The following is a 13,023-nucleotide window of genomic DNA, read 5'->3' as shown; positions in this document are numbered from 1 at the left end:
AAATGATGGATCTGAACACACCGTGCTGCATTGTGCTATTACCCATCAGGCTCATCTGTAATCCCTCCTCATTACGCCTTCACCTCGTTTTATTTCCATTCATCACTTCCTCTATCCTACTTGCACTTTTTGCAGGCCAAAGTTAAAGAAATATTTTGACATTTTTGCAAATATTCTTACTTGCTTGCTTTGCCGAGAGTTGAATGAGACAACCATCACCATTTAATCTCTATATAAGCTAGAAACAGAGACAAGACATCCTGCTTTGTCCTCCACTGTCCCTGTTTCAAGCTGAGTGTCCAGAGTATCAACAAATATTTGTAAAACATTCAAATGTCCTGGTTTGCACCACAATTAAAACAGCAATTATGATACTTAACTTGTTTTCAGTGCTCACACTGACCTTTATCATGCTCTCTCCCACTCATTATCCCATTATAAAAGCATTAACAATGCATGATTTGTCCACATTAATCAATTAATCAGTCACTGTCAGGACCGTAGCCAGTCTATGAGTCATAGTGTCATAGGCTGTGACGTGTGTGGCACTTACTTATGGAACCTGTCATTATGCTATCGGTTAGCTGTCATTCTGTAATGCTAAAAAGAGCTCCAGCAAGGAATTTCCTTCCTTTATAAACTTCCTTTGAAAGGAGAGCTCTGCAGGTGTGATCCCCTATGGTGTGTGCACAAGAACCTGGATAAATGTGATACACTTTTGAAAGTACGCTCACCTGAGGAACCTCGGTGACTAGCCAGGAAGTCATTAGGAAGGAAATAATCACGTACTAAAATTTAGCTACATTGTTTCATTTTTAAACTTTGCTTTCTAAATAGATAAAGCATATTCATTGGTGAGTTTTAGCGGTGTTGGGAGGTGGATTTTGTTACTCGAAAGAGTCACACAATAATGACATTTACGTACCAGTCCAGTATCTACTCGCCCCGATGTTGGTGGGAGGTCAGGAGGAGTTGGGTAGTCCACAAAGCATCGCTGGAGCTTCACGGTAAAACAGCTTTCTCCCTAACAACTGAAATAGATGGGGACTTGTTTTAAACAAAAAGGAAAATGGAAATAATAATAATACAGAACTTACTGTCTCAGGAAGCCAAAATATTATTTACACCCTTTTTGAAGCCAAGATCTTAATTGTAGCTGCGTGTCAACGATGTACGTAACATCTTTTCAAACCAGTCTGGGACCTCTGAGCTTCTGGAGACCTGGACTGATGCCCGATGAGCTGTGTGGAGCCAATTCATGTTTTTCTTGGGCTGTTTTTCTTCAGCATTTTAAAACAAGTCCCCATCCACTTTGACACAGTTTTACAGTTGTTCTGGAGAGTGCTGTTTTCCCGTGAAGCTCCAGAAATGTTTTGTGGCCTACGAAACCTCACCATCAGCGTGAGGGTGAGTATTTTCCAAAAAGTTAAACTACTGTAATTCCTTAAAGCACTTTGTGGTTCGAGGGGGATTTAGCTCAAAGTGAAAGGCAGATCAAGAGATATTTTAAAGTTAGTTCCATATCCGACAGATGTTAATCTGGCTGACAGGGACCATTTTAGATTTTAACACGACAGTGAAAACGCAGCAACAGGTTCACAGCGAGAGGCAGCGCAACACTTCAGCGCTATCAACAGTTCCACTTACGGACGCAATTTACTTTGCATCACAAAGCAATCCTGTTTAGAGGGCAAAGCCACTAATAAGGCAGAAACACTACAAAGGCCCCAAAAATAGCAACGGCGGAGCGAATTCAATGGAGCTGCTGCCGCTCTTGTGGCGCTGTTCCTGTTGTGACTCATAAGTGTTAGTTTTGTGTCTTGATGACGCGGGCGGACGCGTGGGTGACGCCGGGGGAGGATGGGTGGGTGGGTGGGCGGCAGCAGCAGATGCACCGCTTGTGTTCCCCCCCCCCAGACCCCTTGTCATCCACTCAGTCTCGGCTTCATTCAGCTGGTTGTTGCTATGATACAACACTCGAGCAGAGCAGGCAGGCAAACACAGGAAAGCTGTTAAGTTCGCGTGCATTCTGGGAAATCTTTTTCTATTCCCGCAACAACAAGTTTGCATGATGTCAAGTCTGGATTGCAATAGTAGTTAACTTAAGTCCGACATGTTTATTACAGTGGCTTTTCTGCGCTAAATGAAGAGCATGGTGAGACTTTGACAATAAGCTGGGCGATCGGAGCAGCTCTTGGCTCTCAGGTTTGCTTCGTCTTATGAGGCTACTGAGGAGCTGGGGAGCTGTTTTGTTCATCATAATGCTCAGCGCACCGTGCCTCTGGTATTTCCACTGGCATTTCCACAGTCGAGGGCCATTAAGTCCAGATAACTAGGCAACAACTGCACAACCACACTGAGGACAGTCTCTTCTCAACTCACTTGTGTTAAATTCACTTGAACCCAGAGAGCAAAAACCTGTTTGTTCAACTCTGAGTGACGGTCGGACAGGCTGCTGTGTGGGCTGAGTTGAAAAATCCACTTGGAATCAACATTAGACAGCAAAAGTCCATTTAAATGTTGAGAAAACTATCTAGTATATGAGGACAAACACGGATCAACAACAAAATACTGTCTTTCTGAATACATTGCAATCAAAATTAAACCATTTTAGGGTGTGTGTGTGTACGTTTTGAGAGATGGATGACAAAGTTTATCTTATCTCACGCCTAGTTCATGTTTATACATTTGTCTTTTTCTATCTGGGCAGCGACGAGTGTCATCTGGTGTCATGCCTGTTTACTGAGAATCCCCATAAGCAGAATGTATCATCATAGTTTCCCACACATAAGAATACATTTCAGTTGTGTTTCATATAATGTCGTTTTGTTTCGTGTGACGTCTTTGTGTTTTCTGCCAAGTCATGGAGTTTGCTGTAGTAATGATGCACTTTGTGTAATGTTGCTGTGTTTTCTGTAACGTTGTTGTGTTTTGAGTAATGTTGTTGTGTGTCCTGCATATAATGTTCTTCTGTGTTTTTCATCAGTCATGTCAGGTGTACATGTACGTACAACAGTTAGAATCCGTTCTGTATGAGCAACCCAAAAGGAGCCACCTGCTGCTTTGTGTTAATTTGGGTAAACATATTTGTATTTTCAACACAACGCTTTGTGCAAATCTCTTCTCTTAGATGACAAAGATGTTTACCTGCACTTCCAGCACCAACATCACTTTGAACTCGGGACGCCAACGCAGCATTTTAAGACGTGAACCGCAAATGGAGGCATTTCCGTCACTCCCAGGGGGATGCAAATATGGCAATAAATAATACCTACTGTGACATGTTTTCTGTAACACCTGCTGAATGAGAGTAATAGCTCTCTTGGAGTGATATATGGTCCCCTGGTTTCGCCTCATCTCAGCTGTAGCTCAGCGGCGCTCGACACATTTGTCAAATCAATTCATCAAAACCAAAAACCTGAGCAGCGTTTCTGTCCGAAAGTAAAACTTCATCTGTTTAGATGACACAGGACATTTTCCCTCTGTGAAGAGGAACCAAAAAGCAATTCCCTTTGATCATATTGCTCATGAAAGAAACAAATGGGCAGCGTTAGAAAATGTGTTGTCCGTGTCCAATGACAGGTCTCCTTCTGCATAGCCTCAAGCGACGTAAGGAGACGATGATAAAAAGCTCTGTGGTTCAGAGATACGGAGGAGCCACGCTGACCAGCCAGGATGACAGATAGTCCACCTGTTGGCATGTTTCCGCTGCTTCATTGCCACTTATCACAGAGTGGGAACTCGGCTGGAGACGCTGCCCCATGTGGTGGGACTGGAGTTGCCCAAACTGCAGAGACAGTGCTGCAGAAGCATCTCCAGTAGGGATGCAAGTCATTGTCTTGCAAGACACACGTCTCAAATGTTGGTGGGTCAAGTCTCGGGTCAAGACCAGCGTGTCCGAAGTAAGGTCCTAGGGAAAATGTCTCTGGCCCGAAAACCCACTTCAAATGTTCAAACACAGCAAGACTTACATTTACAGAAATAGTTTAAAAAATGTTTTAGCGATGCTCGCAGGATGGCGCTTGGCAAAGTCCCGGTCAGTCCGCTGCTTTGGTCTAAACTAAAGTATCCCAACAGCTGTTGAATGAATTTGCCAGATTGTGTCCCTGGAGGAGGAATCATACAGACTTGGTGATCCCCTGGCCTTTCCTCAAGGCATCATCATGAGGATCACATTTTGGGCTTTAGGGTGAAACGTCTCAACAACTGTTGGATGGATTGCCATAAAACCTGGGACAAACATTCAAACCTCCCTCAGGATGCACTTGTAACAACGTATCAGAGGAGTAATTACCAATGGCTGCTCAGATAGAAGTGCGGGTGTGCATTGCAACGTTAGGCTAGGGCTAATTGTGTGCAAATGTTGGCATGCTAATATGTGCAACTATGACGGTAAACTCAGTGAACAATATACCCTCTAATATCAGGATTTTAATATTGTTTAATATTGTCCCTATGAGCACGTTAGCATGCTAGCCCACTCTGATAGCAAACGCCTATTCACATCACACTGCTTCAATAGGATACTCAGTATTTCATTTCATTTTACTACTTTGTTGTGAGAGCCCGTTCAACAGCTGCAGGGAACCTCCAGAAACTGCTTATTCATATGTGTATTAAACAGCTCTGAGATTCTTTTCACAAGTCTCGTCGTGATAAAAATGTGTCAATGTCACTTTGAACTGAGGGCCTGTAGTTAAAGGCCTGTATAAAGAGCCTAATTTTGACACTGAGCCCTATTAATTGAGCTCTCCACAGACATCTCCCTGTATCTAAAATAGGTAGGAAGTCCGTTGTGGAGGTGAAGAGGGACAAAGTAGGCCAAGGACTCTCACAGAAAATAGACTGCGAGTCACTGAGGGGCTGGATCATCTTGGGAAAGGACAGGAAATGGGAAAGAATGTGGGTTAACAATAATCCATGAAATTATGCAGGCGTGCGAATACAGGCCCCCCTGCGTGGTGTAACAAAGTGAAGAGGTGCTACATGTTATCACTCTCAACTTTATCCAGCTACACATACAAAGGCTAAACGATCATGTGTTGAATATTCCCATCAGTGGCTAAGTATACGTACTCAATTACTTATTACTTGGGTATTTATATTTAATGCTGCTTCATCTTGCCAACTGTATTTCAAAGTACTTTTACTAATTGACCCTACTTCATAGCAGAGCCCTTCACATATAAAACATACTGGATGCTCAACTTATACATGTATAAACAGTTATAGATTAAAGGACAGGTTCACCCAAAAATGAAAACAAAGCCACTGTCTACTCACACTCAAGTTTTGTAGTCCACAAAACATTTTTGGGGCTTCACAGCATTGCTGTGTTCTCCTGAAAAATTCAACTGAATTGTGCAATTCATTACACATATGTTAGTCCATTCAAACGCTAACAAGTCAACTTGTACATATAACAGGGGAACAGAGAGAGAGAGACATGTTGGAAGCTGCAGCAAAACTGAATTCAACAAACTTGATTTTGTTCACCTGCACTGACCCTGTGTGGGGACCACTGGAACTACATGGGATGCCAAAAGCAAAATTCTTCCCACAGACTAAACATAGTCAGTCTCAAAACATCAGCCAATCTTTATTTACAAGACCTTACATGACAAAAAAAGAAAAAAAAAGAAAAACAAACAAACACACAGATAATGGTGGCAATGGGCTTGATCCTACACAGAGGTACGAGGATGGTAAAACCTAAGAAACAACAGATTTAAAACAAACTGAAATCCTTTAAACTAAATTCAGTTGGCAGAGTATCTCAAGCACAGACACACAGTTAATATATCTAAATTCACATACGGTAGTTTTGTCAGTTACTGGGTTTGTTCTTCATCTCTTTGTTCAATGAGGAAACTGAGAACACAAAAGGTAATGGCCATTTCTAGCAACACAAAACACTCTCTGACTCAACTGCATACTGCGACACACACAGTGGGCACGTTCATGTTCAGTCCACAACAGGTAATTTTTCACATCGCAAAACTACACCAAAGGATTCCCAGTTGAGTCGCATGAACACGACAGATTAACAAACAAAACAAAACAAAACAAAAAACACGTGGAAGTGAAACACATTTGAACAAAGATTCAGCAATGCCACACACACACAAACACTCACAACTGGTCCTAAACACTGTTTTTCACTCTATGTGGGTAAAGCGTGAAAACATGGTAGAGATGAGGATGAAGGGCACATTCAGGAGAGGGCAGGCAGGCAGGAGTGGGCTCATTAAATCAAACCCATGGCACTTGAACTAATATGGGGGGAAAGAAATCAGGCATTGGAGCAGGCAAAGTATCTGTGGTAAGGCGTCAACAAGCATATTATTATCATGACTCACATTCTCATACAGAAGGATGTAAAACTGTTAGCTTAGTTGTCTACATCAAAACTGAAATCTCCTCTTTAAAAAGGATATGTTCAGCCAAAATTAAGAAAAATCAGTCATCATCTACTTACCCCCATGCCGAGGGAAGTCGGGTTGAAGATTCGGTGCTGCATTTAGCATTCTCCTAAAACGTTTATCAATCGGGACATGTTTGATATGAAAAAACATAAAATTGCTCCATTCAGCGCCTCCGGGGAAACCCTAGTGTCTGAAAGCCCGGAAATTCTAAATTGATTTAAAAAGATGTGATACACACACCCTTTTTAAAGCCAAAATCGTAACAACTGCTAAGCTAAAAGCGCTAGCGGGTCTGAAGTGGGTGCCTGAGCTCTGCTGTGCTTCAAGGGTATAAATTCTGTTCAAACCAATTTGGGCTCTTCCGGAAATTTAGGTTCTGCACGCCCGCTGTATGAGGCCATTCTATGTTGTTTTTTACATTTAAAATGTCCCAATCTGCTTTAGTTGTCCATCACCATGAGGTTGATGAGCTGAATTTTCATTTTTGGCTGAATGTATCCTTTTAATATCATTAACAAACATCATAAAGGAATGAAATCTACATGCATTCCTGTCTGAACAAACCTGTACACGCTTGTATCTGATACTTTTACATACGTACAAAAAAAACAATGGGTGCATATTTCACACATCAGTTAGTACTCATTCCATTTTAACAGCTCAAACTTCAAACTATATCAGCATATACTCACTCTTTTCAGTTTCAGTGTCAAAATCAGTGCCCTGTGGTTCAGTGACTATAAATATATATGTTAATCACAAACAAGAGGACAGGCTTTGAGAAAGTGGAGCAGTTTAGCAAGCAGTTTATAAGTATATGATGCTGTGTGCACATTTGCAAACTCACTGTACTGTAATGCAAATATTAAACAGCACAGATCTGAAGTTATCCCCCCTCCACTCACACACTCACACTGATAAGCTACAGTACATCTCTGCATGTAGATCTGTTTCATTTGCACATTAAAATATTTTCAAGTATGTTAGAAGACTTCTTTACATAAGTGAAAAACAAAACTGTTTGCATCTCTTCTGTGTGAAACTCAAAATGAAAGAAAGGATAATAGCAGGATGGATAAAAGGCGTTTTAAAGGGACATTCTTCAATTCAACTCCAAAAAAAAAAAGTCTGTTAGAACTGTTTGAATGGACAATGAGCTATAACTCAAACAAACAAAAAAAACCCCATTTAAAACCAAAACAGTCTGGAGAAAGTGTCTGTACAGCAGTGGAAACAGTCTAGAAAGCCTTAAGTAGATGAAATATGCAATGCAGTGCTGAAACTGATTATTGTTACCCAGACTTGGCCGTTCCCCCCTCACACTGCACCAGCAGTGTGAAGTTCCCATTTGGTTTTGAATGTCTGGGACAAAGTGTTTTTGTGTTCTAACTCTGGCAGACAGCTATTGCCTTGGGTTTGAAGAGCAAGGTTGTGGATCCATGGGTACATATTCCACAGGCAAAGGCCTAAAAATAATGAGAAAGGAAAAAAAAACCAACTATAACTCCCTGCAACTAGCACCAACGATAACCTGCCACGTGCCCTCAAAAGGTTATTTATACAAAAAAGTAAAAAAGAAAATTGACTATCTGCTATCCTTGTCCTGACTTACATGGAGCAGCAGGATCGGATATTGACGATAAACACATGATCGGGCTACTTCCGTTTCAGAGAGGCAGTATCTTCTTCCTTCAGGACAAACTTTTTCCTCAGAGCTTCAGATATAAGAGAGGCAGAGTCCTCCTCTCTGAGGGACGTACAGCCTCTGTTGTACCTGCAATGACACCCACCAAACAGTACAAACCAAATCATGTAACAACTATCATAATTGTGTATGAGAGGGAAGAAAGTGTCATTTTAAACTCATGTAGAAATATTGTTTGGTATTCAAAATAGAATAACAAATGGCAGGGTTCCTCCACCTTTTCCATAGTCACATTTAAGCAAAATAAATCATCCTGTATCATAAAAAGATATTTGGCAGGCCCCAAAAATACTAAATCACCAGCTGTTACAGAAACACGGCAGCCTGCTTTTATTAGGGTTCTTATTTCCTTATCTAAAAATGTAATTATTCAGTTGGGTAGTGATTTTGCATGAAAGCAATGCAGTACAATTCCAACTAGTTTTATCAAAACCCTGAGCACCATTCAGAACTTGAAAACACAACATAGTGGTCATTATAACAATTTTTACATAAAGTGTTTCGTGACATGTATCATTATATTAATACAAAATTACCTACTTTGGGGTCTCACATTTTGGTCATATTGCACAGCCCTACACAACAGCATGCAGCTGGTTAGCTTAGCTTAGCTGAAAGACTGGAAACAAGGGGAAATGGCTAGCTTGACTCTGTCCATAGGTTAAATAATCGACCCACTAGCATCTATAATACAAGCTAATTAACACATAACTAGAAAGTATAACTCTTTTACTAAGTTTTAAGAATAACAAACAATAAGCTGTGTGGGGTTTACATCATTGACACTCTTACCTGTCTTTACTCATCTTCATGCGGTTCATGTCCTTCAGGATGTCCATGACATCAGCAAAACTGGTGGACTTTGACAGTGACACTGTGTCCTCCTCTGCCTCCCGGAAATCCATGCTGGGTCTGTCCAGGTCAAAGGTCGCTGATGCTGTCATGGAAACAGGTGGCAGAGGGTCTGGGACAAGCTCTGACACCACAGACACCACATCCTTCTCATCCTCCTCTTCTTCCTCCTCCTCTTCTTCCTCCTCTGTGACATCGCTGATGACAAAAGAAGCAGAGGCCGTGGCAGCTGGCTGGTAGGGCATCGTCTCGAAAGGCGCCATGGAGAAGCTCATACTTGTGTCGTCAGGAGAAAGCAGGTCAGGGGTCATAGGGTTGGAGTCTGAAAGAACAGCAGCAGGGTGGAGTTTGAGTTGGCGTGGAGAGAAAGGGACAAAGAAACTGGGAATATTGTATATAGTTATTATCAGCCTGTGCTCGGGTCCGATCACATATTTAATCACATAGAAATACATTACATCACTACATTCCTCAGCATTATGTGATTTCTTCATGAAACAAGCATTTACATTTAATGTGTCCCTTGAACACTCAATGCTTCCAGGATCACATTGCGGACATTACACCAGGACTTCTCGAAGCCCGGACCGCTCTCCACATCTGGACATCCAGTTCTCTAATAATTCAAATTGTTTTCTGACATCCGTGCTAAAATGTTCAACTAGTGACACCCAATCGCCACTGAACCATAGAGATTATGTTTTGTCACTGACCTAGAAACTGATGCCAAGACATCTTAGTACCAAAGAGCTTTATGAGAATCAGGGCAGCTGACTTGGCAACAAAAGGATAACAGTCACATGAGGACAGTAACACAGCACTGAAACATGGGCTCAATAAAGCAACTTTAAATCTACACTGCTTGAAGCATCTTTATGAATCATAAAGTAGTGTGACGTATCAGTGAGGAGGGCGGCATGTTAAATGTGTGACCAGGCAATGTTTACACTGCAATTCTTGCTTTGGTTACTTACCAGAATCACTTGACACAATCTTGGCGATCTGTGCGCGAAGTCTGCTGAGCTCGTCCTGCAGGGCAGTAGTGCGGTTCAGCGCCGTCACCCCAGGCTTCCTGAGCCCCTCCATCCTTTTGCCCTCGCGGCGGAAGTTGGGCACAGATGAGTTCCTGTGGAGCACCAGGAGAGGTGTTGGCCGCCACTCATGTTTCAGTGGACGGGAGTCACTCCTGTGAACAAAAGAGTGGGATGTTAGTATTTCGAAACAGCAACAATTATTAATACCAAAACTATAAGGGTTGAATTCAGCAGGCCATGTCATCTGATACCTCTCTCTCCCTCTGCTCTACTTTTCCAGCAGTTTGTTACAGGTACAGCACAATCCAGTAGCACTGCAATAAATTCTATCTTTGTTAAGCTTATAATGTGCAGCTTCCACCACCGACAGCTGCAAAAATCTGCATATAACTGAATCAGCATCTCTCAGACACAGTGTCAAGAAAACCAGGACATCATAACCTTACACTGCATTTCTTTAGGCTGGTCGTGTGCATCTAACAAGATGGGGGAACAGACAGTCTGAGATAATGGAGAAGTGAATTGGCACCAGTCCATAACCTTAGTGGATGTCTCTTTGGGTTTGACTGGACACTTACCGCACTCTGGCATATGTCTCTTCTTCATCTGCGACAATCCAAGCTATGTCTGCCAATGTAGGAACCATAGGTCCATCCATAGGCCGAATAGGGGACAACCCCGGTAGTTCCTAATACACAAGGACAATGATTAATATAGTATAAACAATCAATTCTATTATAATAATAAGGGAATATAATTAGCAGATAAAGTGTACTGTGCTGGACTTTTGGGATCTGATATTTACCTGAAAACATGCCCTTTGTGGTGGTTTGAGTGGAAGGGTGGAACCTATTCTTCTCACAACACTGCGGGTGGATCCATGAGGCTTATTCTGCCAGATAGGAATAACTTCCTGTAAGGCAAATGTTTAAAAAAAAAAAACAGTCTCTACACAACGCATAATACTTTAATATCTTCACTAACACTGCAATTTACTGCACAATCGTGTGAGAAATAAACTTTCAAGTTAAAAAGTGTTAAGAAGACATCATCAAGACATCATCATCCAGATGGTGAAACTTACTGTGTCTGTTTCCATGCTGATGGCGGGATGTCTCATTCACTGGGAGGTTGCACACCAACTCTTGGTGTTAGCAGCGGCTTAAATAGGGACAGTTCAGTTAACAGATACCATGTCCGTACAACTGCCAACTCCTGGGATATAAAGTAGTGAGTAGTTTGAGCATCTGTCAGACAAACATGCAGGAGGAAAACACTGTATCACTTCACTGACTTAAAACAAATAATCAGGAAATTATCAAACTAATCAAGTTCAAATAATCATTTTGATGACTGACTAATGAGGCATTATTTCAAGTAATACACATGTGAAAGATGCGCCTTCTGAATGTGAAAATGTGCTTGGTTATAGCTTGTGCTTGGTTATTCTGTCTGATTTTAAGCTGATATTTACATTGCATTACATGCAGCACTCTAGGCATTTTACAATATAATATTTATATATTAGATGTCACACCCATGCATACATCACTAAAAACGATACTTACTAAAATGAATTATCAGCACTCAGCACTGTTGACTTTATAAGTTATACAACCGGAGAATTTAATGATGAATTAATTAATATTAAAACCCGTCGAGCTAGCTAATGTTGGTGCAACTTCATCATCTCACCGTGACTGGATCAAACAGGGGAAAATCATCCGTGCTAACATATCCCACCTAGATAATTATGTCTTAAATTTCAGACAGCTGACCATACATTACCGCCACAGTCCCGACATTAACTAACTTGACAACAACACGATGAACGCCAGAAAAGATGGCTTTAGTGTCGCGGTTGGGAACAGCTTCGCTCAGCTCACTAGCCGGTAGCTAAACCGTCAGCTAGCTTTAGCAACACTAACAACGACCCCCTTGACTGACCCTCAACTGTCCGTCAACGTCGCTAATTTTCAGTGTGTGTATCTTTTATCTTCATTGAATGTAATTAATGCTGCAAAAGCAAGACTCACAATGAATTCGGGGTGTATCTGGGAAAGCTTACCCGTTAAAAGCGTTAGCAAGTCGCAGCTTCTCCTCTACGTCTTTCAGACTACAGTTGTGTTGTCGTTCATGACGCCGGAAGCCTGCTCGTCCTTTTCCTGTGTTTTGATTGGCTGGAGCTCCGTGAGCGTCTGCTGTCATATCAGAACTTACACAGGCGCGCCCCCTGCAGGTGGAGCTGAGCAGTGCTGTACACATGAATATTGCAAAGCAACAGTGGAGTAAACTAACTCTAAATAAGTAAGTAAATACATAATAATAATAGTAATCATGATAATAACAACAATAAATATTCATAAATCCTAATTGACAAGCCATTGAAGACAAACTATTAAATGTATTCTGTGTGGTACAACATACCTATAATGCCTTCAATCATCAAGATAAGAACACAATTTGGGTGTCTTTGATAATTGAGTGTAAAAGACTTGAAATAAAAGCCCGCAACGTTTTTCTACTGTCACCAGTATTGCAAAAAGTTAATAATGTTTATGGTAGTTGTAAAAAGTATTTGAAACATAAAGATACGATTCAAAACTTGAAGAAACTTTTTTTATAGTTGGTTCAGAAATACAATGGTAGCGACATATTACTACCACTGCCATATTTAAAACAAAAAAAAAATCATAATAATATCATAATATCATGTTCTTTGCATTTTAAGCTGCCACATAAGTGTGTAGTGTAGGATATTTTTCTGTTGCAACTTATATTCCCCAATGTCTCTAATGCCAGAAAAACAAAATAAATGACCAGATTTGATCTGTCTACATTAGCTTCAAGATGCTTTGGAGAATGTATCTCCATCTATGTTTCTGTGCTTTATAACTTTCAATTCTTTTTTTTCCTGAACTTTGGAAACATGCATGTCAAACACTTGTAGCCACTGTTTTTATTTGCAAAGCAAGCACATTTGCAAACATCAAGGCACAGGTAAAAG

General features: G+C 41.1%; 1 protein-coding gene across 4 annotated transcripts; it reads right to left on the bottom strand.

The window, feature by feature from the left end:
* Positions 1–5,574: 5,574 nt before the first annotated feature.
* mtfr1l (mitochondrial fission regulator 1-like) lies at positions 5,575–12,239 on the bottom strand. 4 transcript variants are annotated; one of them, XM_037072142.1, is made up of 8 exons: positions 12,085–12,239; positions 11,101–11,263; positions 10,822–10,929; positions 10,595–10,704; positions 9,957–10,168; positions 8,923–9,304; positions 8,038–8,199; positions 5,575–7,891 (listed from the first exon to the last, which is right to left on the bottom strand). In XM_037072142.1, exons 2-7 carry the CDS (start codon positions 11,134–11,136, stop codon positions 8,082–8,084), a joined length of 966 nt encoding a protein of 321 aa, XP_036928037.1. In that variant the 5' UTR covers positions 11,137–11,263; positions 12,085–12,239; the 3' UTR covers positions 5,575–7,891; positions 8,038–8,081. The 4 variants fall into 4 exon arrangements, with proteins under 4 accessions (XP_036928037.1, XP_036928036.1, XP_036928039.1 ...); XM_037072141.1 differs by having other exon boundaries at positions 5,575–8,199; XM_037072144.1 differs by having other exon boundaries at positions 5,575–8,199; positions 10,822–10,908.
* Positions 12,240–13,023: the final 784 nt, after the last annotated feature.

Source organism: Acanthopagrus latus, chromosome 16 (assembly GCF_904848185.1).
Source record: "Acanthopagrus latus isolate v.2019 chromosome 16, fAcaLat1.1, whole genome shotgun sequence".
Lineage (NCBI taxonomy): Eukaryota > Metazoa > Chordata > Actinopteri > Spariformes > Sparidae > Acanthopagrus > Acanthopagrus latus.
The sequence above is the reverse complement of the archived record's forward strand: the minus strand, read 5'-3'. Positions and strand labels throughout refer to the sequence as shown.

Coding starts and splice junctions, on each gene's coding strand:
- mtfr1l (XM_037072141.1), bottom strand. CDS start 11,136: ATGAGACATCCCGCCATCAGCATGGAAACAGACACA. Junction 10,169..10,594: donor GAGACATATGCCAGAGTGCG/GTAAGTGTCCAG, acceptor TTTTGTTCACAG/GAGTGACTCCCGTCCACTGA. Junction 9,305..9,956: donor GATTGTGTCAAGTGATTCTG/GTAAGTAACCAA, acceptor CTGTTCTTTCAG/ACTCCAACCCTATGACCCCT.